General features: G+C 37.0%; 1 protein-coding gene across 2 annotated transcripts in view; it reads left to right on the top strand.

Annotated features, from left to right (window-relative positions):
* LOC102687127 (uncharacterized protein KIAA1958) overlaps positions 1-24,167 on the top strand; it is a 28,060-nt gene extending 3,893 nt beyond the window's left edge. Inside the window, exons 2-4 of one of the 2 annotated variants that reach the window (XM_069187346.1) lie at positions 26-2,164; positions 16,040-17,250; positions 22,137-24,167. In XM_069187346.1, coding sequence (XP_069043447.1) covers positions 16,059-17,250; positions 22,137-23,182 — 2,238 coding nt within the window. In that variant the 5' untranslated portion in view covers positions 26-2,164; positions 16,040-16,058 and the 3' untranslated portion in view covers positions 23,183-24,167. The remainder of the gene's footprint in view (positions 1-25; positions 2,165-16,039; positions 17,251-22,136) is intronic. The other variant, XM_015363264.2, reaches the window with a different exon arrangement.
* Positions 24,168-25,033: the final 866 nt, after the last annotated feature.

Raw genomic sequence — 25,033 nt, 5'->3', positions numbered from 1 at the left:
GAGTTAAAACCAAACCTTTTTCCAGATCACCATGGTGGAAAACCGGCTATGACTGCTTAAGATTACCGAGATCTGAGTCCAGGTCCTTCTTCACGTGCTTCTAAGATGATCGTACTCGAAATGTCAGACGTTTACAGGTGAAAATGTTTCAGGTGAAAAATTAAAAAAAAACTTTTATCTTCAGTTGTACACTGGATCCTCTCACGGTATTCCTCCAGCTGTGCACGTGTATGGCCACAAATGGAAACTGCCCCCTCTGTGTCAGTTTACTATGTATTTTCAGTCACTTGAGAATGTTGTGTTTCAAGAAATAAATGTGCACCTGATACCTTCTTGCATTTAGATGTGAAGCCTCTCATTTTCCTGGGAATGCATGTAAATGTGGGAAATGTGGAGGGCGTATCATGTGAATTAGCCATGTGCACATCCCATTTGGGGTGCTCTCAGTTATGTTTTGGATGTGGTCAATTTTGGCATGTTAAAAATGTTGCACACATATTGTACAAAGTATTGCAGACAAGTTGTACATTGTTCCTGAACATCTTACATTACCTTAATGTTATGCACACATATGTTATCTCTGTGTCAATAATTGTAATTTCAAAGCAATAAAGCAACTTTCCCTTTTTCAAAAATGTACAATATCACAAATCCAGTTTATCTATACAAGGCACGTCAGCACAGCTTTTGTTTTGCTTCTTGTGAGGATTAGTAATTTAATGTTGATTTTAATGTTTGGATTTGTTTCAATGTACAATTACACTTTTGTAATGCTTATTGTAGTTGCTTAATTATAGCATCAAATTGTTATAATGCAGTTTTCCAGATTGAAATTATTTATACCTTCGTTCATAAAATGTAGACTAAACAAATATTTTAATAAACCCCTTAAATTTAACTTAGTTGACTTACAGCAGCTTTTAACGTGATGGTCTCCTTTATTTCTGTTCAATTAAAAATTGATGCTATCATGTGGTATTTTTTTAGAAAACTCAACTCCCACCATTAGGAAATTGTAAGAAACGCCTTTTTTGTATTTATTAAACTGGATTGTTTATGTTTTTTCCCTTTTCCCTTCATTCAGATAATCTTTAGGCTTCATAAACAAAACAGCTATTATTCAGTGATCATACTGTCGTAAGGAGGTAAATATTTTCAACCGAAATCCTAAGACAAATGCTATACCTGTGACAATTAAATCCCCCATGAGTCAAGATTGCCCATTTATTCTTTTTCCATTCAAAATCTGCCAGAAATCTGCCAAATGAACTACAGTCATCCCTCAATTTCTTAACTATTTCACAGCCACCACATTTATTCTTCATCCTGAAAGTTTGCTTTCGATGAAGTGTTTTTTTTTTTCATTGTAGAAAAATAACAATGTATTTACGGGCTTCATTGTAGAAAAAAAAAATTAAACTGGGAGTTTGTAATCCAGGCATGACAATAAACTGTTCATAATAAGAACTTGATTGGCTACGGTCTAGATCTCTGTTCTTAATGTCTATCAATTGCTCATGAATCTTCAAAGCTATACAGCAGCAGGACCTACTGTTTTATCAGGCTAATACTGTTGTATGCTGTCATACATTAGGTATGAAAAGTGCACCATTTAATGGATCAGTGTGCACCCAATCAATTTTTCCCATAAGAAATCATGTCTAGAATTACAGTTTAGATGTGTTCTTAATGTCTGTCAATTACTCATTGATAATTCTTCAATATGTCTCCGAGATTCAGATCTTCTTCACCTGCCAAAACCACTGAAAACATAACCTTTTTGCCTTTGATCACAAAAATGGTTATTACGAATATTGTAAATGAAATACAAATTTTGTCCACACTACTTGAAAAGCCTATCCAGGATTCTGTTGAGGAATTTGGAGCTTGGAAGGTGCATGGTGAAGACAGGAGGATAACTCTTTAAATTTGTGGTAAAAATGGCAAAAAGTACCTAACCACTGCTGCTTCATGCACAGCCCTTTTCAGCATTCCATGGCACCGACAGAAAGGCTGACAAAACACATTCGTGTATGACAGCCTGGCTTCTCTCCCCTTCCTGGATGTTTCAGTGCTTTTGTGAGATTCTGACCGAAGGAGGTCATCGTCCATCAACATTGTGAACATCAGCACTGAAGCCAAAGAAGGACATTCGGCCATTGTGGTCAGTTTTATTTTAAAGTAGTACATTTATAGTGGTAAATGTATTTATCAGTTTATTACTGTTGATATTCCCATAGTGATTGTGTGTTTTCTATAACTGTTATGTTAAGATAGTCAATACTTTCTAATCATACAAAGTGTGTATTGTTAGATCCATGACAGAATGAGACCTACATTTATTTTAGAGTCCCTTACACACTGTTGGTGCAACTCACTTATTTTTGGAGCCCTCAAATTGACATGTTATTCAGGTGTACAGCAAATGTTTGTTGTCCACCCGGATTGTAACTTGTATGCTTATGTTGACCACAGCGTCCATTCTTTCTTTCATTTGTAATGTAATTCACAGATGTAAATTAATTTGGATATTTTGGGGGATATGTTAAATGCAACAGCTGAAAATAATTGTGTGTCCTGCTCGGAGCCCTGTTGTCCAGTGGTAAAGCTTCTGAGCGAAGCAGAGATTTTATTTCTAGGAAAAAAATGGCCAACATTTGAATCTTAACCCAAGGTGCACAAAAAAGCACAACAATGCATACACAGTGATTCACTGGAAAAATCAATGCTGTGAGCTGATTGATGAAATAAACTAGAAAGATGATTGTGAATAAAAATATGCTGTGTTGTCACATATATCAGGGAGCTGAAGACCTTTTTATGAATTCATGGGACTCTCCTCTTGAGGGTATCTACAAAATAAAGGAAAATAAATGCCTCAAAACATATAAATACAAAGGCTGTGAAGATTTTAGAATGATCAACTCTTTCAAAAATACTGTTTAAAAGTAAAAGAATCAATTCACCTACCTTTATGACCCTATGTAGTACCTATAGGTTTTCAATACATTAGGGGCCCAATATTCTGTAGTTGTAAAAAAATATATTAATGAGTAGAGAAAGAAAATCATTTTAGTATTTGAATCATGTTATACAGCTTTTTACAATTATTTTGTAGTACATTAATTCTAAGAATCACATGAACTGTTACTGTCGTCTCTGGGGATAGACCCTAGGTATCAGTTAATGAATACTAAAGTCTAATTAATGACTAATGTTAAATGCCTTTTTTGTAAGTACTCACCATAGCAGATTGGAATGCCACAGATTGCTGTATTTATGCACATATTTGCTAAGATTAACTGATATCACATTGTTGTCACACTTGTGCCACACGTGTTGGAATTTAGTGTCTGACTCAATATATTTAATTGATTATTACATATGATGGTAATTTCATATACAACCAATCAAACATTCACATTAAAATTAGCATGTTGACCTTTAGCAGAAATGGTAACAATGTAAATATTCGGCCTGAGCAGAATCCAGATCTTGAGATTCAGTTCATCAGAGAAGACTTGTTTTTTTGTAACTTGTTTGGTTTATTTGTGACCAAACAAGTTACCATTTCACCATTTTTTAGGTGAAATGACACCTAAACCCTTTTTCACATAATTTACAGGTCATTTCAAAGCATCATAGAAAAGGATAGCAGAGGTCAAAAACAGGTCACATTTGATGAGTTATACAGTATCTCATCAGTGGGATTTTTCCATGTACAGTATAGTACAGTATGTAACCACTTATCCTAAGGGCAGGCATGGAAGTATTTATCTAAATCAAAGTGAAGATTCATTCCATATAAAATGTCCCAATTATTACACTGACTACAACATTGAATGTTAGTTTTAATTAATATTTACAATAATGTAACTATTAAATAAAAGTCAGCAAACAGCTTTGGGGCTAGAATAGCACAATGATTCTTTAACATCTCGATCTGGATCAAATCAGCTCCTGAACCTTGTTACCTTCTCAGTCCCCTAAAAGTCTGTGTCAGCTGGTATCTCAGATTCAATGTATATAAAATAAAACAAGGGGAAAAAAATCAAAAGCATCATAGGAAAGGATAGCAGTGGTCAAAAACAGGTCACATTTGCTGTTTACTACATTTTCACATATACTACAGTGAATGTACTGTACTACAGAATTTACTCCAGTGTGTGGTTTAAACACCAACATTAGCCATTAGTAAAACAGTAGTATTTACTAGTATATATAAAGTTTATATTTAGAGTTAATGAACTACAGACAAATTCTGTATAAATGTCTGCTGTTTTTTATAATAAAAACAAAATGTTGTTTTCCCATGAATACAGTCTTACAGTTTCAGAAAATCAGGCCTGCAAACCTACAGGTTCTATGTCATAAAGAGGTGAACTGATTATAGGGCTCACTTGCTAATCTTGGCTCTACACCTGCAAGAACATGTGTATACAGTTTCCTTCCTGCAGAAGAGAAGGTCTTACAGTTGTACAGATTAGTGGTGAATAGTCAAGCATTTCAGTTTGTTTGGATGAAAACCATTGTTAACATGTGTCTGCCTGGCAGATTGTTACAGGACAACAGGACAAAGAAAAAATGGAGAAGCTTGATTGAACTGTGGATTTGTCTCAAAATTTCTGTTGGAAAATATGGACTTCCTTACCAGAATGCTCTTATTGAATAATGACAGTTTTCGATAGATGGTTAAACAATTGGATAATGTAAGAATAAACCATTATATAAATGATGTGAAAAATTAAAAAAAATGTTTGATAAATGTAAACAGTGGTTATTTCTTATACTGTAATTCCCAATAGATCTTAAATTGAAAGCTTACCTGACGTTTTCAGTGAAGTTGATGTTCGGAAATTAAATTGAATAGTTTCATTGGTGCTTAAGCAAAAACAAATGCCTCATAAATGAATAAAGATATTTCAAAAGCCTGTTTAAAAGTATGAAGTATTTGTTATATATTTTGTAAATGAAGAGATAAAGAATTGTAATATGGAATTTTGAAATGCAAAAACTTTTATTTTTAAAGTTTATTTTTACACCTAAGCAATCTCAAACAGTACAAAAATGCAATTGTACACTATGACAAATCAAAACATTAAAATTAAGCTAAAATTACTAATCCTCATAACAAATAAAATAATGGAAATAAACTTGTCAACAATTCTTGTTGTATATTACTTCTTTGAAACATAAAACTTTTACACTGATTTAATGTTAATAAGGAAATACATGGGTTTCACAATGTACAACTTGACTGCAACATACAGTAATTCATTGCACAACATTGATAACTAATCACAATTTGCCAGCACTAAAATACATTTTCTGAAAACATACTGAGGTAGGGGGTTACCACCTATATCAATTTGGTGAATTATTCCGCAAACTTAAATTTAACTGCAGGCATGCTTGTTTTGTGTAATTCACATGTGAATTATTGTGTCTTTAGTTGTGGCACTTGAGCACCTGAATATTTTCATGTGAAACTGGCATCTACATTATCAAGGTGGTGTCAGTGTTCCTCAGGTGGGATTTACCAGTTTTTGTGAGGGAAACTGTTGGGAGTCAGCTGATTTATTTGGTGATGCAGCATGGCACACTAAGGAAAAGTTTGAGTCTTTCAGATTCTGTAGCTCTGGCAGCAGCTTGGGGAAGCACAATTCAACTTGGCTAATGACATAGATTTGACTGCTCCTTTTTATTATATGATGCAATCTGAGGCAATATAAAGTTGTATTTCCACAGCACCTTGGACTTCTTTTCAAATTTGTTTTACTTTAGCATTTAGTAAATATATGTGGAAGATATTTTAGCCTTATTTAAAATATAAATAGATTTCATTAAGATACTACAGTACTAGCTCTTTGCTATTTCATTGTGTTTGTTTTTTTCTGATAAGATGTCCAGATATTGGTAACCCGCTGTGTCACTAGGATAGATATAAGTGGCTCTAACAGTCAAGTTACACTGACATCTTGCCCAACCATCCAAAGACTTTTATCTTGGTCTATCAGGACTGATGGAACAGATGCACTGTGAAATCTTGAGAGAACTGTGATTCAACCTATTGTAGATTAGTGTAATATCTAGTTTTACTAAGTAATCGCCTGATTCAAACAACAAAATGCCATTTACTGTGAATGCAATCTGTTATCTTAAAAATGACTTTAGTCAACTCCATTTTTCTTGTTTGTCTTCCTTTGTCTTTTTTGTCTTATGTTACCCACAAATTAGGTACCTGAGATTGCAGGTACTTGAGACAAAAAGATACAGTTGACACCGATTAACCTTACAAGTTGTAGAATGTACAGTATGTTAGAATGCAAATACATTATTATAAATCTCCCCCCAAAATGTTATTCTTTAAATAAAAAGCTGATGTTTCCAACACAAGCACTTTCTCAGGACTCTCCTGAGCAGGTTGCTGTACACAGATGACTGCATTGGGTGGCGGTGTGGAATAGTGGTCAAGGCTCTTGAGTTCTTACGGGAGAGCAGGTGTAGGGTCGAATCCCAGCTGGGAGTAATGTTGCTGTATCTTTAAATATGAAAAACTTTAGCCCAATGGCTGCATCAAGATCAGCGCGATGAATTTGCATCAACATATGCATGTAAAAAAGGCAACTCATTTCTGTACGTTGCTTTGCATATACATAAGAGTATGCCAAATAATTTAATACTGTCTCAAGTTATACTGAGCTAAATAAAGATGAAAAATGAAACAAAAGTGAAGAAGCTTTCCTGGCTTAGACTGTGCAGGTCATTTTTCAGTGTAGGTGTTTTCTGAGCTTCATTAAATATTTAATGCTCTCTCTGCTGATCTTGACTCTTGTCACACAATATAAATCTTAATGAGCAGCTTCTGGAGATGTGTTGCCAAGCACCCAACAGCATCATTGTATTCTGCTTCCCATAAATACGTTTTCAGTATTATTGGATTATATTCTAAGTGCATTTGGTCATAACATTTTAGCACCCTTTCTTTTATTGTCCTGCCTTTGTCTTTTTTTTTTCACAGGCTTGGACTTTTGAGTTTGGTAAATCACTGCTACTGTTAGGGGTGGAACCGACATCTGGGACTTTTACTGCTTGGCTCATTTCATTGATAATATACTAGAAAGCCCCAAGAGATGCTGCTATTCTGTGAATGTGAGTCAAAATTCAAAAATGAGAAAAGCCCATTTGGCCCATCATGCTTGGTCAGTTATTGATAGCTGATCAATCCCCAAATCCAAAATCCCATTTGCCAGTTTCTTAAAGAGACCTAGAGTGTTCACTTCAACAACATGGAAGGACAGTTTGTGTCAGACGTTCATTACTCTTTGAAAAAAATACGTTTTTACTCCTAAATAGATCTCTTCTTAATTACCCACTGTCACCTCGCTTCCCTGATTTGACATTATGCTTGAAGCTGTCTCTGGGTGTAATTTGAGCTGTTTCCTTGATGTTTTTATGTCTTTGAATCAAACTCCCTTTCAACCTGCTTTGCTTAGAATGAAAGACATCCACTTTCTTTAGCCTGACTGTATGTCACATACATTTTTGTGACCAGTGTTTTTGGTCTCCCTTTGAAATGTTTAGTGTAGGCAGTATTCTTTATAATGTGTTGACAATGTATTATAAAATAGGTCTTATTAGTGTGCTGTACAGTTTTAATGACAGAAACGTCTGTCCATTATTATCCTACATTTTTCACTACAGTATATATTCAAACATTCTTCTGAAATATTTTGGTTATTTCTGAACTATTTTGCCATTTCTAAATGAGGGCATTGGTTCATGAGAATAAACACCTAAATCCTTTTCATGGGTTGCTTCTTCGAGTTCAGCAGCCCCTATTTGCGGGGTACAGTTCATGTATATTACATAAAATAGTATGTACTTGACAAGAACTAATTTTCCAGTTTCTTTACTACTGCTGCAGTGTTAGGCACTGACTTTATTTATGTAGTTACAAATTAATTCCCATAGTGGAACCTATAAAGATTTAGTCTTTGTTAAGATTAGCTTGTTCATAGTGGTGTAGGGTTCTTCTTCAAACTGAAACGTGTTCGTCGGTGAAAATCCACTCAAATCATTTTTTTTCTTTCGTTCATGCTTTGTATATTGTTACATGAGGGAGGTGGGACCTTCAACATTCCCCACATAGACTGGGAAACGCCTGTACAGTAGGAATGTCTGCAGCAGAAACTGAAATGGGAGATATGGTTAATGACTGCAGAGCATGTACTGTACAAAAGAAAAGGCTTGTATTGATTTTGTGCTTTTAAACAATCAAGACAGAGTGAGTTAAACAGAAGTGAGAGAACCACTAGTGAACATACTGTAATATGGAGAACTGCTAATGTGGTGCTTTTAAGTGTTCTTTAAACTGTACAGGTAGAGTCCAAATCAAAAGTTTACAATTTCAGGAAAGCAGACTTTTAAGGAATGAGACAGCTCCTATAATACATATAAATGAATAGTATACTGTAGATATGGAATTAATGGACAATGAATGGCAGTAATGCTGGAATCGTGTTTATTCTGTAGAGATTGTGCTTTAAATAAAACAGGTTTATCCTGAGAATGAGTATCCCAAGTGGTCTAACTAATCAGTCAGAAAAACAATACAGGAAAATGGTTTATAAAACTATTTTAGAAAAACAGGATGCAGTGAAAGAAAAAGAGTGTAATGAAATGCTTGATCAGGTAAAAAAGAATATTAGACAGAGAGAGAAAAGAAACCAGAGAGACTTAAACCAATAACACAAGGCTCTTTCTGTATTACAGCAGCAAAATGATGCAGCAAAATAATGGGAAACCTCAAGATAATGAAGGAGAAATGACCGTGGTAGTAAATGAGTATTTCACTCAGGTTTTCACCAAGGACTAAAGTCAACAACATCCCTCAGACAGTGAAAGAGTAAAGTTCTCTGTTGAATAATATCAACATAAAAGAGACAAAAATTGTTTGGAGTACTAGAATCACTCAACATTCCTGAATCTCTAGGGCCTGATCATATCCTACTTATTGAACCTAAAGAAACGAGATGTTATTCGTAAGCCTCTAACTCATCTCTTGATACAGCAGTTGATTGAAAAGACGAAAAGCCATGTATTGGAGAATTGCTGGTGTAGTGCCCATCCATAAAGAGTGAAAAAACTGACCCCATTAATTAGAGATCACTAAGGCTGATGTGTGTTAAGATTATGGGAATTATCTTTTGAATCAAACTACTGTAGATGTTCGGCATAATCATGCCTCACAGCTCTTACCCCTAGGTTTAATTCCTGGGGTGTGGTCTGTGTGGAGTTTGTGTGGGTTTACTCTGAGTACTCCAGTGTCCTCTCACAGTCCAAAGACATGCTGGTGGGCTCATTGGTTCTTAGGAAAATCTGCTCTGCGATCGACAGGTGTCCCATCCATGTTGTACCCTGCCTTGCACCCGCTGCTTGCCAGGTCAGGCTCTGGCTCAACCCATGACTCTGTATGGGATAATGCAGTTCGAAAATGGATGGATGGATCACCAGCATAATAGCTGGAACCTAGAGGACAGACAGCGTTGATTTAGAAAGGTAGGTCTAAACCTGTTCTTTGAACAAGCAGCAGGTTTTTGATAAAGCTCCAAATAGATGATTCATTTTAAATTTACAAAGTGATAAGCTTTTGAGATGTCATTTAATATGGACATGCAGTAAAAACAAAAGTATAAAAACAATAGGAAATGCAGAATGTCAGTAGACTACTAACAGAAAAGTCCTGGGTGTTATATTGACACATCATTTACTTACCTTAACGATGTAAGAAAGCAACAAAAGGCAAACAGAATGTTAAGACAGTAAAAAGCATAACATTTAAATGTAAAGGTGTTGTGTTAAAATTGTTAAAGCCATTGGACTTCCTTTATAATATTGTGTACAATTCTGGTTATCATGTTACAAGTGAGATATTGCTGATCTGTAATCAGTGTGGAGAAGAGCAACCAGACACATTAAAGGAATGGAATTAAATGAATGCTGTTAACTGATAGCCTAAGAGAACTAAACCTTTTGACTTAAAAACTATAAATAGATTATAAGGGGACTTTCTTGAAGTATTCAAAATCCTTCTTCATCCTTTAAGAAATTATGTAAGTGATCTAATACACTGTAGCTAATACACTAACTGCCAAATGGGCCGTGTGAACTGACTAACCTTCTCTTTGAGACCTTTTTCAGGGTGGATGCTTAAATAAGAGAGCAAAAACCCATGGTCTATGGTTGTAGACCATGTATTTGGAGGGACTTCTTCAGTGCATTTCTATACAAGAAATGTAACAATTCTTATCCAAAGAATTCCGTTATACAGACGGGTATTTTAATGGAGCAATTCAAGTAATGTACCTTGTTCAGGGTTACAACAGCAGTGTCTCAAATGGGATTTGAAACCACAGCCTTCCAGTTAAAGTTCACAACCTTGATCACTGCTGCCCTTAGGCCTCTTATTTTCTCTTCCTCTAAGTTTAACTCGCAGATAGTTATAGTCTCTTTAATGCCAAGTTGATCTTGGCTGTTCCTTGAGCCATCCTACCATTCTTTGCTCCATTTTCATCAGTAGTGTCTTAGCACTTTATATGTCATTCTGCTTTGGAGTAATTTTCAGAAAACCCAGTTCCAGTCTTCCCATAGTTAAGCTTTGCGAGCTTACGATATGCTATTTCTGCACTGTTCTTTTGCTGTTATAGCACTGGGAAAATGTGGTGTTAATTTTATCCAGCTCAGTGAAACAGAAAAGATGCTCGTTTCTTATGTTAGATTTTGACCAGATTTACCAGAAAAAAATACATTAAGATTTAATGGTCTGGGATTTGGTGATGTTTATCATAGGGCATAGTGAAAAATGCATTAAAAAGTGATGAACAAAATATCACATGTTCAGTAAATAATAGTCTTGTGCTGTATTATTTGAAGGATTTGTACTCCTGCACTATTTTTTGTAATGACTGTAAGCCTGTAAAAATTTGACAGACTGTGGACCGTTTTTATGTTAGCAATTACTCAAGTGAAGTTAACACAAAAAAATAACCAGTTCAAAACTTTAATGTATTGAAATAAAGTAGTATGACGTTGTAATTTGTAAAATGTTAATAACATATGAACAACAGAACAAACTAATGCTGAACATACAGTATATGAGTAGTCAGCTTGATTTTTCAGTATTACTGTAATGTCTTCTGCCTTTTGTTTTCATTGAGGATGCTCCATAGGATCTAAGATGTATTTTTGATTAAAATCTCTCTGACAATTCAAAGGTGCTTCTGTTATAATTGAATGTAGGTGAGTTCTTGCTGGCATGTCTTTACTAAGAAAATACATTTTCTTAATAAATTAATGAACATGGCATGTTCATATCCCTGAATAGTAATTACTTGGCGTTCCACTGTTGTCTGTAATATATTTTAATTTGCCTCATTGATTTCTAATAACAAAGATGCATGCAAAAGCATAATTTAATAGTTCCAATAATATAGTTTGTGTAATTAACTTGGAAAAGACTGATATTCTCTGAAATTACACCAGGTCTTGTTTGCCTGTGTAGCATGTAAATTTAGTGCACATTCAGCTAGATGTCTGACATTTTTTTTCTAGATATTTATTTTCAAAATGCATTCCATAATAAAAAGGCATATTTTATTTTCACATAGCTACAAACATGTTCATGAGTCCACAATATATTTGAATATCTTTATTTTCAAGCACGTTTCTGATAGGAATGATAAGAAAAAGCTTAATTTACTTTTTGAGATTCATTATTTACATCTGCTTTATTGCATATTGATAATGTGAAGTGTGATCTTTTTTGTAATTTTAACATGCTGACTTAACTGTTAATGCGTTGCATCAGATCCCTCTTGATTACAAAAGGTGTCTGTTCCATACTGGTGAGGCCAAATCAGAGGTCTTTATGTTCAGCTCTGGGGAATCTTCACTTTGTCTCATTACATCTAGTTCAGTGGCACAGTTGTTAGCACTGCTGCCAAATAGTGCTGGGGCCTTAGGTTCAATTCATGGGGTTACAGTATATATGGTTGGAGTTTGTATATTCTCTGTGTGTTTATATAGTGTTTCCTCTGAGTGCTCTGGTTTACTCCCACAGTCCGAAGATGTACAGGTAGATTAATTGGCTCTTGTGTAGATTATTTCTTTGGTGTACCCAACTTTATGCCCGTTGGCTGCCAGGTTTCAACTCTCCTGCGACCCTTTGTTGGACAGAGCGAATAGGAAATGGATGGATGAACTAGTTCTTTGCTTTGACAGTGCACATGAACGTGTTTTCCAGATCTCTGCTGTGGGATTGGATCCATGCTGCAAAACCCTAGTCTAAAAAACAAGGACATTGTTATTGGACTGGCTTAAACTTTCTGCATTGTCTTCAGAATCAGATACTGTATAAAATCCTCTCCCTTTATGAGCACCTCAACTTTTCTTTTTTTGTCTTTTACTGGGTATTCCAGTTGTTTTTGGACCTCATATCATATCAAACATTTCATGATAAACAGTAAAAACCTAGAACATTTTGACACCGAATGACCTTGCTTTTACAGAAGTGAAATGATAAATGGAATTATCTGGGGGTTGCAGTTTTAGAGCTGCTTTAGAACTGTAAAAATAGGTAAGGTTCAGATATGTAAACAGTTAATTTAATTAAATAGTGAGAGTACAGGATAATCTAAATTCAGAAGGCTTTATGTGCAGTTTTTGGTGTACTGGTTCTGTTTATTATATGTAATATTAGGATGCTTGATAGTACCAGTACAGCACAGTATCTCTGATTAAAGTCTCATTATTTTTCCATAGAAGCAGCTGTTTATCTGCAGTTTGTGCTTAATTTGTAGTCACCTTGGGAGATATAACGTTGTTTTTTGAATGAACAATAGTGTTACAAGTGTTTTTACTTGCTGCTCATAATATTGTTTTTGTGGGAGGAAGGGCAGATTGGGGAAGACATATGAATCCAATTAAGTATTTCGGAAATGCAATTGTTATCAGTCAGTTGAAAAGAGAAATTGGTGTAGTATTTCTAGAAGTAGAACATTTCTGTTTGAAAGTCATTATTTTTTTGTTCATGAACACTTGTTTTTACACTCCAGCTGACTTGAATAGATATGGATACCCTTTTCTGAATTTAAATATTCTGGTTGCCAATAATAAGTCAAAGTTATTCATTTTCAAACATGATAAGTCACAACTGCATGAGTCTGATATGTGATTTGAACAAACTACAGTATGTGGTTTATTATTATTTCCTAAATTCAGATTCCACAACAAGAAAAGATCAACGAACTCATTCAGACTATTCAAGTTTATTGAGTCTATTTTGTTGTTATATGTTATGTAGCAAGTATGAATGTCATTTACATTGAAAATGCATTCATTGAAATTTATGAGGAATGTGAAATATTTAAAATACTGTTCAAATGTCAGAGATAAAACATCTCAGTAACATCATATTTGTTCCAGTATACAGTATAATGTAGTGGTCTGTGCCCATGTAATAAATGTCAAGACCTAATCATGGATAATGTGTCCTGCTCTAATAGTATTTTCTTCATAGTATAGAGGCTTTACAGTGTTTCTTCATGAAACACAGGACATAAGATATGGGACAATGAGGTCTGATGAGGGTCTGTGTGTATATTCTGTAAAAACACTGTATGGACCTGCAAACATTGTGTATACATTGTGCGGCTTCCTTAAAATAAGCTAAGAAATAATATGATTTTTTTATTTTTTATTTCTGCTCTATATGGAGTTTGAAATGAAAGTTTGAGAGTGTGAGAGCAACCAAGTTCTCTTTCATTTCAGCTGCCCTAACTTGCAATCATCCCAGATGTCATTTACTGAAACTGGTTATACCATAAACCTCTCTTTCTCTTAGTCTTACATTTGCCTTTTTTGCCTTTACAATTACCCCTTGGGTAACTCTTCATTCAGAATGGGGGTCTGAGCCCCCTTATCCTACATCTAGGGGGGTTGGACCTAAGTCAGACAAGTTAAGCGAAGTTTTCCCATGCCTGAATCCCAATAAACGTTTTCAAACACATTAATTCTCGCGACATAAGAGTTTTTTGGGTAACTGTTTAGTTTATATTGTATGGCGTTTAATGTCAAAGCTGATTCTATGCAGGCATCATCCTGGTTTTAGTGCACTCTGGGCCATATCTGTAACAGAAGCCGGTCTGGGGAATTCAAAACCAGTGGATTGGGATCCATCCAAGACGAAACAAGCACAGTTAAAATCCGGAATGGGATTCTGAACAGGAACATGGAATAAAAACCAGGATAACGAGGCCAGGCGCTCTGTGCCCCGGACTCAGATGGTCAGGACGCCGTGATGAAGCCTGTGCTGTTGGGTCTCTCCTGGACGGGTGCGCCCTTAAGAGGAGGGATGACGATCATGACAATATCTATACTGTACATTGTACATGTGCACAATTATAGATGATCCTTCTCGTCTTCTGATTTAATTTTTATTTCACCGACACCTTCATCCTGCACTGCTGCATTAGGTCATTATGCATGGCTAGCTGAAGTAGCTCTTGTCACTGGGATATTCATCTAGAATGAGAAAAGAAATAGAAGAAGCCAGTCGCACAATATGTAAGTTCACCTTTACAACCAGCCTGACAGAAGCACAGTTTCCCAGTTGAAGAAGGGCTGGTGTCATAATTCTGAGGTCAGCAAGCTCTGAAGTCAAGAAGAAATGGAAAGAAAACGTACATGAAATCACCAATGAATGCCAAAATACACCATGTACAGTACACATTGTCTTATGTGCAATAAGGGAAGTCTGTGCTGTAAGACTCCACTGGGGTTGTAGAAAAAAGAACTCAAATGTGTCATTCTTTGTTTGTATTTCTTCTGTTTATAAAATTAATTTCCTGTATTTCATTGTTTTCCTGCTCTTTATTTACAGTACTTTATATCTGATGCATATCATACTTCATGTACTTTACTCTGATATTTGTGGTTTATTGAATTGACAAAAATTGACTACTTTCATGGTTTTTGCAATACATGTAGTATCATTGACTATTTTAATCATTTAGAGTGGAGAATTGGCATTGTCTAAAATGGATTCTGTGCCACAGACATACAGAAATACAGGATGTCACCTGCAATTTTACACTTAAAGCATACACGGAATTTGCAGTTGGTGTAGAATCCTTTTATTTAAAAAAAATCAACATTGTTTGTATTATTGTACTGTTACTGTTTTTTTAGTAGATCATTGTTTTTTCAAAGGTTCAATTGCTGTTTTCCTCATTGGAAACAATGGTTTAACCCTGTTTTATTTTTCTTCAACATTTGAAAAGCCCATTTTCGAAATTTGATTAGTCATTTTGTGGTGTGTATCGGCTTTGTGGGCACCTTCAGTTAATATTTGTTTATTTATGGTGCATTGCATTTCATTTAGTTTTACACTAAAATAATTTAGAATAAAAGCACACATTGCAGATAGGACATTTATTTAAAAAATAGTAAAATTAAAATATTATTATTAATGGCGTGATCAGATCACCTTGGAGCAAAAACAAGTCTGAAAATGATGTATGAAACAATTTCCACTCCTAACCATACCAACTAACAAGAACCCAGATAACACCATACTTGACCTAGATTCAGATCTCATTTGCAATTTCTGAGCATTCCACATCTTGATGTACAACACTGTAAACCCAATTTAATAAGATGTCAATGCAAAGCTCATCTTAGTAATGAGCTGCCACTGAAGCTGTTCTTACACCTGCTGTGACAGCCACAGAAATTGTTCACAAATAGGAGAGGTGTCATGCATTTGTCTTATTTTGGAATAAGGTATTTGGAGCCTAAGTCAAACTGCATATTCCATTATTTTGGCAAATACCGGAAAACATAGTATCCATGTCTAGTATGGTTTATTTGTGTATGGTTTTAAATACCTTTGTTTTATTTTATAGCATAGACATTATATTGCAGCTGGAGAGTTTTGTGGGGATGTAATAAACCTTTGTTCTTCCTCTTTCTTTGTCAGGTAAGTGAGTCCAGACAGCATGGAGGACTGCTTGCACACATCTTCTGAGAACCTCTCCAAACTGGTGAGCTGGGCCCACAGCCATGGCACCATCTGTAACCTCATCCCCAGCCTGAAGCACCTGCTCTCCGAGGGCTCCCATGGCAACCTGACGGCCATGTGGGGCTGCAGTGCTGGTCACGCTTACCACTGGCCGCTGACATCGACCTGCCGGGCCGGGTCCCAGGAGCGTGCGTGTTGCCCAGACAACCGCAACTTCGGCTCAGGTAGTCCCGGCCTCCTGGGGACCAGCTCCGAGACACAGCACAGCCCCGAACAGAGGTTCCTGGGGAGACAAGCCAAAGGCAAGGCGGACTCAGTCCAGACACGGGACTCCTGCGACTTCTCCTACTGTAGCGAGCCCTCAGAAGCGGACGACAATGTCGAGGAGTACGAAGGGGACAGTGCCCTGTTTGATATCGTGTGTGAATCCTCTGTCACGGACGAAGACAGCATCTTTGAACCTCATTCACAAAGGCTTCAAACAGCCATTAGAAAGAGACTCAATCCAGGCCTGCTGCCTACCCAGCTGTCTTCTTCTTGCCAGAGCTCAGAAGACAGAGTTGGTGACATGACAGTAAAGAAAATCAAGCAGGAGATGCCTGAGGACTATTATATTGTAGCCAATGCTGAACTTACAGGAGGTATTGATGGCCCTGCTTTGTCACTCACCCAGTCCACGAAGCAGAAATCCCAAGATCATCCTTCTGGTACTTTGCCTTCACTTGTTGTGCCTCTAAAGCCTGCTCTCCTGACATCTTCCTCCATCCCTGTGGATGGGAATCCAGTGGGATCTCCCCCAAACAACAGCACTTCCCGGGCAGCTGTTGCCAAGCAGCAGCAGTTGTGTGCCCCTCCTTCAGCTGGGCACGGCAAGCTGGTGATGAACGTGCACCCACCCCACCAGCCCGTCGCCCTCCAGGGTCCTGTCAGTACATCTGGTGCCAGCCAGCACATCAACATTCCCTTGTCTGCCCTGCAGTTTCCAGGCCAGGATGAGCACTCGCAGCCTCTTCCCAATGAAGACCATGTGAAACCCGCCGCTAAGTCTGTTCCCCCCAGCGACATGGCTGCCTCTCCTGCTACCATTAACGCGGAGCCAGAGGTCAGCTCCAGCCAGCAGCAAAGCGTATCTCATGTCTCCAGTGCCGAAGCCAAAGCTGAAGCATCAGGTAAAGTACTTCATCAACGCACTCTGTGATAACTTCTCTAAAGTGTGCTCTAAGGTCCCGAAGATAGCGCAATAATGTTTTAAGACCATAGGAAGGACGTAGAGAACTAGGGAAGGTGAGGTATGGCGTTTTAAACCATTTTAGGAGGAATTAAGGCAGAATTTGTTTGACGAGCTGACAGCAGGATTTGTGCTGATACTCAATAAAGAGTGTTAATGTCTCATCTCATTGATAACCTCTCTTAACTGTCAGTATGCTTATGAATTTGTTACGATTTACAGTTTACCTCAAGGACACACCCATAAATGTTTTTTTTTTCATAGGTCTCTCTTCTAAACTCTGACCAGACCCAACCTTGCTTAACTTCTGAGATTTGCTTTCAAGGTGACATGACAGCTAACCATACATGCACAAAGTTCTCAATGAATAATGCCAGAGTGAAAGTCTTCACAAAACTTTGATGTTTTTGGTATTGGTATTACAGCTTTCACAAACAACAGTATAATACTATAGTTTTACAGTTTTATACTGTTTTACGGGTGTTATAAAACTAACCCTGTATAAAACTATAGTTATATTGAGTGCCAGTCCCTGTATTCAGTCCCTGTTTTTGGCTGTCTTAATCCTCTAGGCTTAAACATGCCATTATCAAAACCTGTTTCCTGCTGAGATTCTAGGGTCATTTTTATTGAAAGTAATACATGATAAAATGAAGATGAAGCAGACTCAATACATTCCATTGTAGGTGTATTAAGTCCCTTTTGAAGGTTTTGTGTGGACTTGTGTTTTTCTTTGACGTAAACATGACGTAAACAGTGCTACATACTGTATATGTAGGTAGTGTTTATTTTGCCTGTGGTCACTGTAATGGGAGAGCTCCATCAGAGTTTACATCAAGATGTTTTACATTACAAAGTTTTCAGCTGGTCACCAAAATGTTAACTGTTACAAAAATGTTGTAGAAATAACACTACATCACCTCCAAGATAAAGCCAGTCAAATATTAATTTCTTAATGTGATTGTAGTACAGTATGCACTTCTACACTAGTTTGAAATATTTGTCTATTTTTAATATTATGTCTTATTACTCTGCTACAAAATTATTACACTATTATAGTACCAGAAATGTGGATTAACAGTATAATACTACATTCCATTTCAAGGGAGCAAATATTAATATCATCTCTTTTTTTTCTGATATTGTGATGTGCACAATTCTATTAATTCTGTGATCTCTCTTATACTAGATATTACATTCTTGTGTGGATTAATTTGTGTTTTTTAAACTAACCAAAGCTAAAAACTACATATTATTCAAAGTAAATTCCTGCTTGGCTGGTGTTGGCATGCACAGCTACTTGCATAATTTAGTTATCTATCAATAGCATGTGGCTGTTGAATGTGGCTATTTTTAGGTCAAAGAAACATGCTCTGTTTTCTGTGTCTTAATGTACTTTGAGGGTGTGTCCAAATACCATTGTAACACTAAAAGCATTCTGTAGTAGGTCCTTTCTTTTCCTGCAGTGACTGAACCTGCTTGAATGATGATGGAAAAAACAGTATATTTTTGAATCAGGATGTAGATAATTCATTAAGAAAGGTGGACCCCAGAAGTGGTCTGTTAAAGCAATGAAGGGAGAACAGGTTTATTAAAAATAAAAGCTACCCATGCAATATTACCATCTCTTACATCTCAAAGCCCCAGCTTACTTCCCTCTACCAGTTTGAAATGACAAGCTGAGCAATCTATCAGTAGACGTCTTCACACCTTTCTGATTTTAGAATTGTAAAATATGGCAATGCCTGAGTGTTCAGAGCAAAACCGCTGATTCCACACTTCTCTTGGGTGATTTATAAGGTTCCTTTCTCAGTAAAGCAGAAGCAGCACTTGAAAATATGTCTAGTCAAGGCAGTTTTTCCAAGTGACATTCTGTAGAATGTAGAATAGGAATCATTTTTCAGGTCATTTGACAACTTTAAATTTATCAAGGGAGTCTTATCAGGAGCCACGAGTTTAACCCTGACTGGCACTTTTGCAAAAGGGACACATACAGTAATTGTTAGATTTAAAGTTCCAGATGTTGGATCACTTTAAGCCACTGAGTTGTCTTAATTCTTGTGCTGCTGGACCGCAATATGTGAGCTGAGGATCTTTTGAGGTAGCTGGTCAAATGATCTGGTGGATCAGTTGACAAATTAATAAGTAAATAAGTTCAATTCTAACATAAAGACAGAAATAACCATTTCAGAGCATTGTTACAATCCTGTGGATTCACTTTATAGTAGTAGGAAATATATTATTATATTATAATATTATTATATTACGTAGGAAAATACCTAATATTCTCAAAATGACAATTTCATCAAAGTTTCCAAAAGCTGAGGGAGATATACATTTTGCTATAGCAGTAGTTCTCACAAAACAGGGTCATGTCTCAGATATACAGCTTTATCACCCCTATGGTCAATAAATTCCATGCATTATAAAGGTTTACTTTTGAATTCCTAGCCATGCGCACACAATCTCTCCATTTGAACAGCAAATGCGCAAATAAATACCAGCAAAACTTGAGAACACCCAAGGATTCTGCTGCAAAGCCATCAGTTATGGTTTAGGATAGAGATGTATATGGGATGAATACAGCAGTTTTTTGAAGGAGTCACACGGTTGGTTGCCTGGTGTGGTGTAGCGAGCTGTTTGAGTTTCTGTGTTATTTTGCTCATAAATTCCACAGAGCCTGACCTTCAGACTGGGAAACAGCACAATTTGCACTAATGTGATGTGCTGGTTTACAGCACATGAATAGCGGAAGGTAAATTGACCGTGATTGCTTTCTGTGCTTCACGTTATTCTGGCACTAGAAAACAGATGTATTCTGGCGAAAAACATAGTATTTTGTAGTGATGTACCCCAAATCATGCTGCACAGTGCTCTCGTTTTTGAATTGTACAATATACACTACAATATACATCAACTTAATAGCAAAATCTCAATGTGATACCTCTCTACCTTGTGTTCTGTTTCATATAAATTAAGGTTTGATAGCTTTGCTGGAGACTTTTCACTGTGATTTATTCTTTTAATTACTTTTCTATGGGTGTCTTGCAGCTCAGTTGAGAAACAGACAGGTAGTAAATTTGATTTAAGAACATGCAGTGGGTGTATCAAAGTATATTTCTTTTCACTTTGTAGCTTTTAACTCTTGTAAGACTAGTCTTTACTGTAGAATCATCTACTCATGTTAAGAATTCCTGACTTTATTTGTAGAAAAAAGAAAAATCAGAAAAAAAGAAAAATAAATCAAAAGAAAAGTGACGTTCATCAAACAAAAATGGTTATATAATATTAAACAAAAAAATATCTGCCTTACGTTATATTAGGTGCATTGTAATATAGAGATTTTTTGCAGATACACAGTATGACATGTAAGTATCAATTTGTAAAACTGATAATCTTTTCAAAATCTAGTACATTTTGATGACCTTAAAAACGGGTGCCAAAGAAAAGAAACCCACCCAAATTTTTTTTGTTGACTCCGCAGTGTCGGAGCTCATGGCCTGTGGCAAGGCCTGTTGCTTACTTCTTTTGTTATTTTATGCGACAAGGAATTTAATTATTAACTCAGATACTTAACAGTTACATATTACATAATAATTCTGTTCAAAACAGTAACTGCTCTTGCCTTGGCATTTATTGGCAAGGACATCATAACAAAACACACCAAAAATAGTAAATTAGGCTAAAAAATATCGGCCATTGTCATTTTGGTTTCCAAGTATAAATGGTATTTGAAATACACATACTGCTAAGTAAGCAGACTGTGTAGTTCATTTTTTTGTTGTATGTACTTTTATGTCTGTTTTAGTTACATTTTTATGTCATGGAGACATTTGCTTTGTAAACACATGATCTAGTGTATGCACACACTGACGCTTGGAATCTGCCTGTGTATTTCCACGAAATGCAGACAGTGCAACAAAGGGCTGGTATGTTTTTGTTCCTTTTTTGTACAATATTTATATTACCATTTGCACAACATTTTAATAGTAATATGATAGCATTTATTCAGTTACCTCATAATTTAGATGTTTAAGGCAGTTAAATTCAATTTTTTTGTAAAAAATTCAAACATTTTAAACTAGTTAAGCTTAAAAGCTTAGTAACTGTTGGTCTTGATTACTGACTCATTTATGTGAAGACCCACTGTACTACAGCTGTAGGCCCTCAAGGGCAGTTGAGAGTACAGGATTCTTTCATTAGGAACTTGCTTTACAATACATGACTGTTATTGGCATTGCTCTTTAATAATTGTTTTCTTACAATGAAGATGGTTGCCTCGTCAATGCCTGCTTTTGTGCATGGAGTACTCTACAATTTAATTGTTGCATAAAGCCATATGCAACAATTAAATTAGAATTCCAGAATGAGTGATTGAATAAAATATGCCCTTTTATAAATGTTCACATTAGAAAGATTATTTGGAGCCAGTGCAATCTCTGAACCTCTGGTTTCACAAATGAGTAACCAGCATAACCAGCAACAGCACAAAAATTGTGCTGCCAAAAATCAAAGTCTAAAATATGATTCCAGATGTTTCTTCTTTAACGTCGGAGGTGGTTTTCATTTCCATTTTTTTCCTGTTGACTTCCATGCCCTAAGACAGCTGGGCTTGAGGATCTCACTTAGATTTTTGGCCCTAATTTTTTGGGTTTGATTTTTGGTACATCATTTGTGAAACTGGAGCTAGCTTTTACAAACAAAAGACGGGCATGTGGTACCCTTTATCCACCAGCTTCAACCATTTTTTTTACCAGAAATTATACCACCTGAGGGCTGACATTTTTTCTTCTATTTTTGTTTCAATTCTTTCTTTTTATTAAATAGAGCTCGACGAAAAGCAAGCTGAGGCTAACAGGGAACAGAATGAGAAGACCATCCGGAGCACTCAGACTGCACTTAGAAACTTCAGAGAGTTCCTGATTTCCAAGTACCCCTCTGAAACCCGGGAGATATATGTGATTCCATGTAATGAGCTGGATTCCTATTTGGCCTCCTTCTTTGTTGATGCCAGACAAAAAGATGGCTCAGAGTATGAACCTAACAGCCTGGCCAACTATCAGTGTGGCCTGGAGAGATACCTAAAAGAACATCGGTACGGGTATAGCATCACCAGGGATAAAGAATTCAGACGCTCCCAAGAGGCCCTTAAGCAGAAGCAGCTAGAGCTCAAGTTCAAGGGGAAGGGCAACAAGCCTCACAAGTCCATGAAACTCACCTTTGCTGACGAGCTGATCCTGAGGAAAAGGGGCCTCCTCAGTCGCTTCAACCCAGAGGGGCTTCTGAACCTTGTGTGGCTGAACAACACTAAGGCTTTTGGCCACTGCACAGGTTTCCACGGCTCCACACTGAGGTGGGGAGACATAAGGCTGCGCTCTACTGAGACAGGCCTGGAGTGTCTGGAGTGGACTTACCAGGAGTCATCGGACGCCAATGCCAAGACCAAGAGGGCCGGGACCGAGTGTCGGATCTATGCCACACCCCACGCGCCTCAAACCTGTCCTGTTCAGGACTACAAGGAATATGCCCAGAGGAGGCCTCCAGCTATGCGCTATGAGGACGCCCCATTTTATTTGTCCATCAAGCCCGTGGTCAATCTGGCTGCTCTGCACTGGTACAACTGCCAGGCTCTGGGAAAGAATAAGCTGGCCAAGATGGTGAAGACCATGTGTGAGAAGGGAAACATCCCTGGTCGGAAGACCAATTTTAGTGTCTACCAGAGCTGCAGCACCCTCTCCGAGGCTCAGAGCAATCAGCTGGTGCTGATCTGCAACAACCTCAGCCAGCAGGCCTCTCAGTCCATGACCACCACCTCTAGTGGCACTAACTTTGTCATAGCTGGCTCCTTTGACTCCTCTTCTGACACCACGTGAGTTTGACCTGTGGGGAAGGACATACTGTAAGACTTAACCTTGGCATTCCAGATTCGGAAATGTGTGTGCATCAAGTGAATGTTCCATACTGCATTTTTCTTTCTTCCTAAGTTCTTAAAACAGTAAGTTTCAATAATTTAAACATCCTTTGAAAACAAAATCTTGTATATGTTTCGAGTGCCTGAGAGAGACGTTTACGTTGTGTAGTATTAAAATTTGTTTTATTTTGTATGGGGTGCTGTGGTCTGCTTTGTTGGTTGAAAATCCAGTGGTGACACACCTTGTCATGTATGTTTCTTTGAGAACAGTGTGAAGAAATCTGAGTGATAAATGTATTCAAGCACCATTGGAGTTACATGCTGTGGCACCAGAACTCTGTCTTCCTGTGTGTGCTTTGACCTGTCTTCTCAGAATAAAACCTATTTATAAAGGAGGAGATACCCATCCATTTTCTAACCTCTTTATCCAACAAAGTTCTGGGAGAGCCAGAGCTTATCCCAGAAAGCAGAGGGTGCACAGTGGGATACATTCTCGATGGGACACAAGTCCATTGCAGGACACACACACACAGACACAAACACACATACTGTACACACACTCACACCAGGGCCAGTGTTCCCAGAATGTCCAGTTTAACCAGTACAGCATGTCTGTGGACTTCAGGAGGAAACTGGAGAACTTGGCAAAAACCCTTGCAAACATTAGGAGAACATACTGTACTAACACAATGCAGAGAGAGCACCCCAGGCCCAGAGGTGAACTCAGGACCCTAGCATGGCAAGGTAACAATGCTAACCACTGTGTGCCATGCCATACAGAGGAGATATTTCTCTGTGTTGTATAAATCTTCCACATCCTGCCTGCCTTTGAAATAGAAAGGTAAAATAGAAGTAAAATTGAAAGAACACTGTGCTACAGCTACTGGCTTTTGCTTTTTAAAGCTTTTAAAGGTTAACTTTAAAATATTAAAACCATATTTCATTTGGATGTTCCTTGATCAATAAATGGATGAATCACCTCAGTCAAAATTGTCAAAATATGACTATCAATCCTCCAGTGCTCAAGCGCGGCTGTTGTAAACAAACACACTTGTAAAGAGGTTGGATCTGCCCCATTGTTTATTTTTTCGAATTGTGAACTTTAAAAAGAATTTCAATTTTCAAAAAAAAGAGACATTGTTTCAGTAATGCCCTCTGCAAACCAATATGCTTCCATCTGTCTAGGGGACTTTATTTATTCATTTTTTTGGAAATGAACCAGGGAAACAGTGTACACATTTGTTGCATTCTGTCATCTCTTATTACTGTACTTCACAAGGCCTTGACTGGAAGTGCAGCAACCAGCAGAGTAAATATGAAAGGAATGGCTTAAACAGGGAAAGCTAGGAACATTAAACAATGACTTTAATTTTAATGTGTCGCAGGATTATCCACTACATAGCTGGGCTGTAGTTATACCATGAGGCCTACTTATTACTGGAAGCAGGCAGTTTGCATGACATTAGGGGCCCAGTGTACAACCACACAAGAGCCTCTGAGACCAGTGCAGGGCTGTAACAGTAAAGCTTACTTAAGCAGAGTAGTTATTGCTAGTGATAATGCTAAAACATATATTCTTTTTCTGTTTCCTTATTATCTACTATTGTCACAAAGTTTGGAATATTTTTATATCTTTGATGATATAACTGTTATGGTTCGTCCTTGGGTAAACATCAAATGTGAAACATTTCATTGAGTCCCAGTGCTGCTCTACTTATTCTGTGTGATTTCTGTTATTTCTGCTTTTTTCAACTATTATAAATGTCAAATGCAAGTGAGCTTCAAACTTTTGGAGATATTCAAATTGAGCATT

Source organism: Lepisosteus oculatus, chromosome 3 (genome assembly GCF_040954835.1).
Source record: "Lepisosteus oculatus isolate fLepOcu1 chromosome 3, fLepOcu1.hap2, whole genome shotgun sequence".
NCBI classification, from domain to species: Eukaryota; Metazoa; Chordata; class Actinopteri; order Semionotiformes; family Lepisosteidae; genus Lepisosteus; species Lepisosteus oculatus.
Note: the sequence above shows the minus strand (reverse complement) of the source record. Positions and strands in the feature narration are given on the sequence as shown.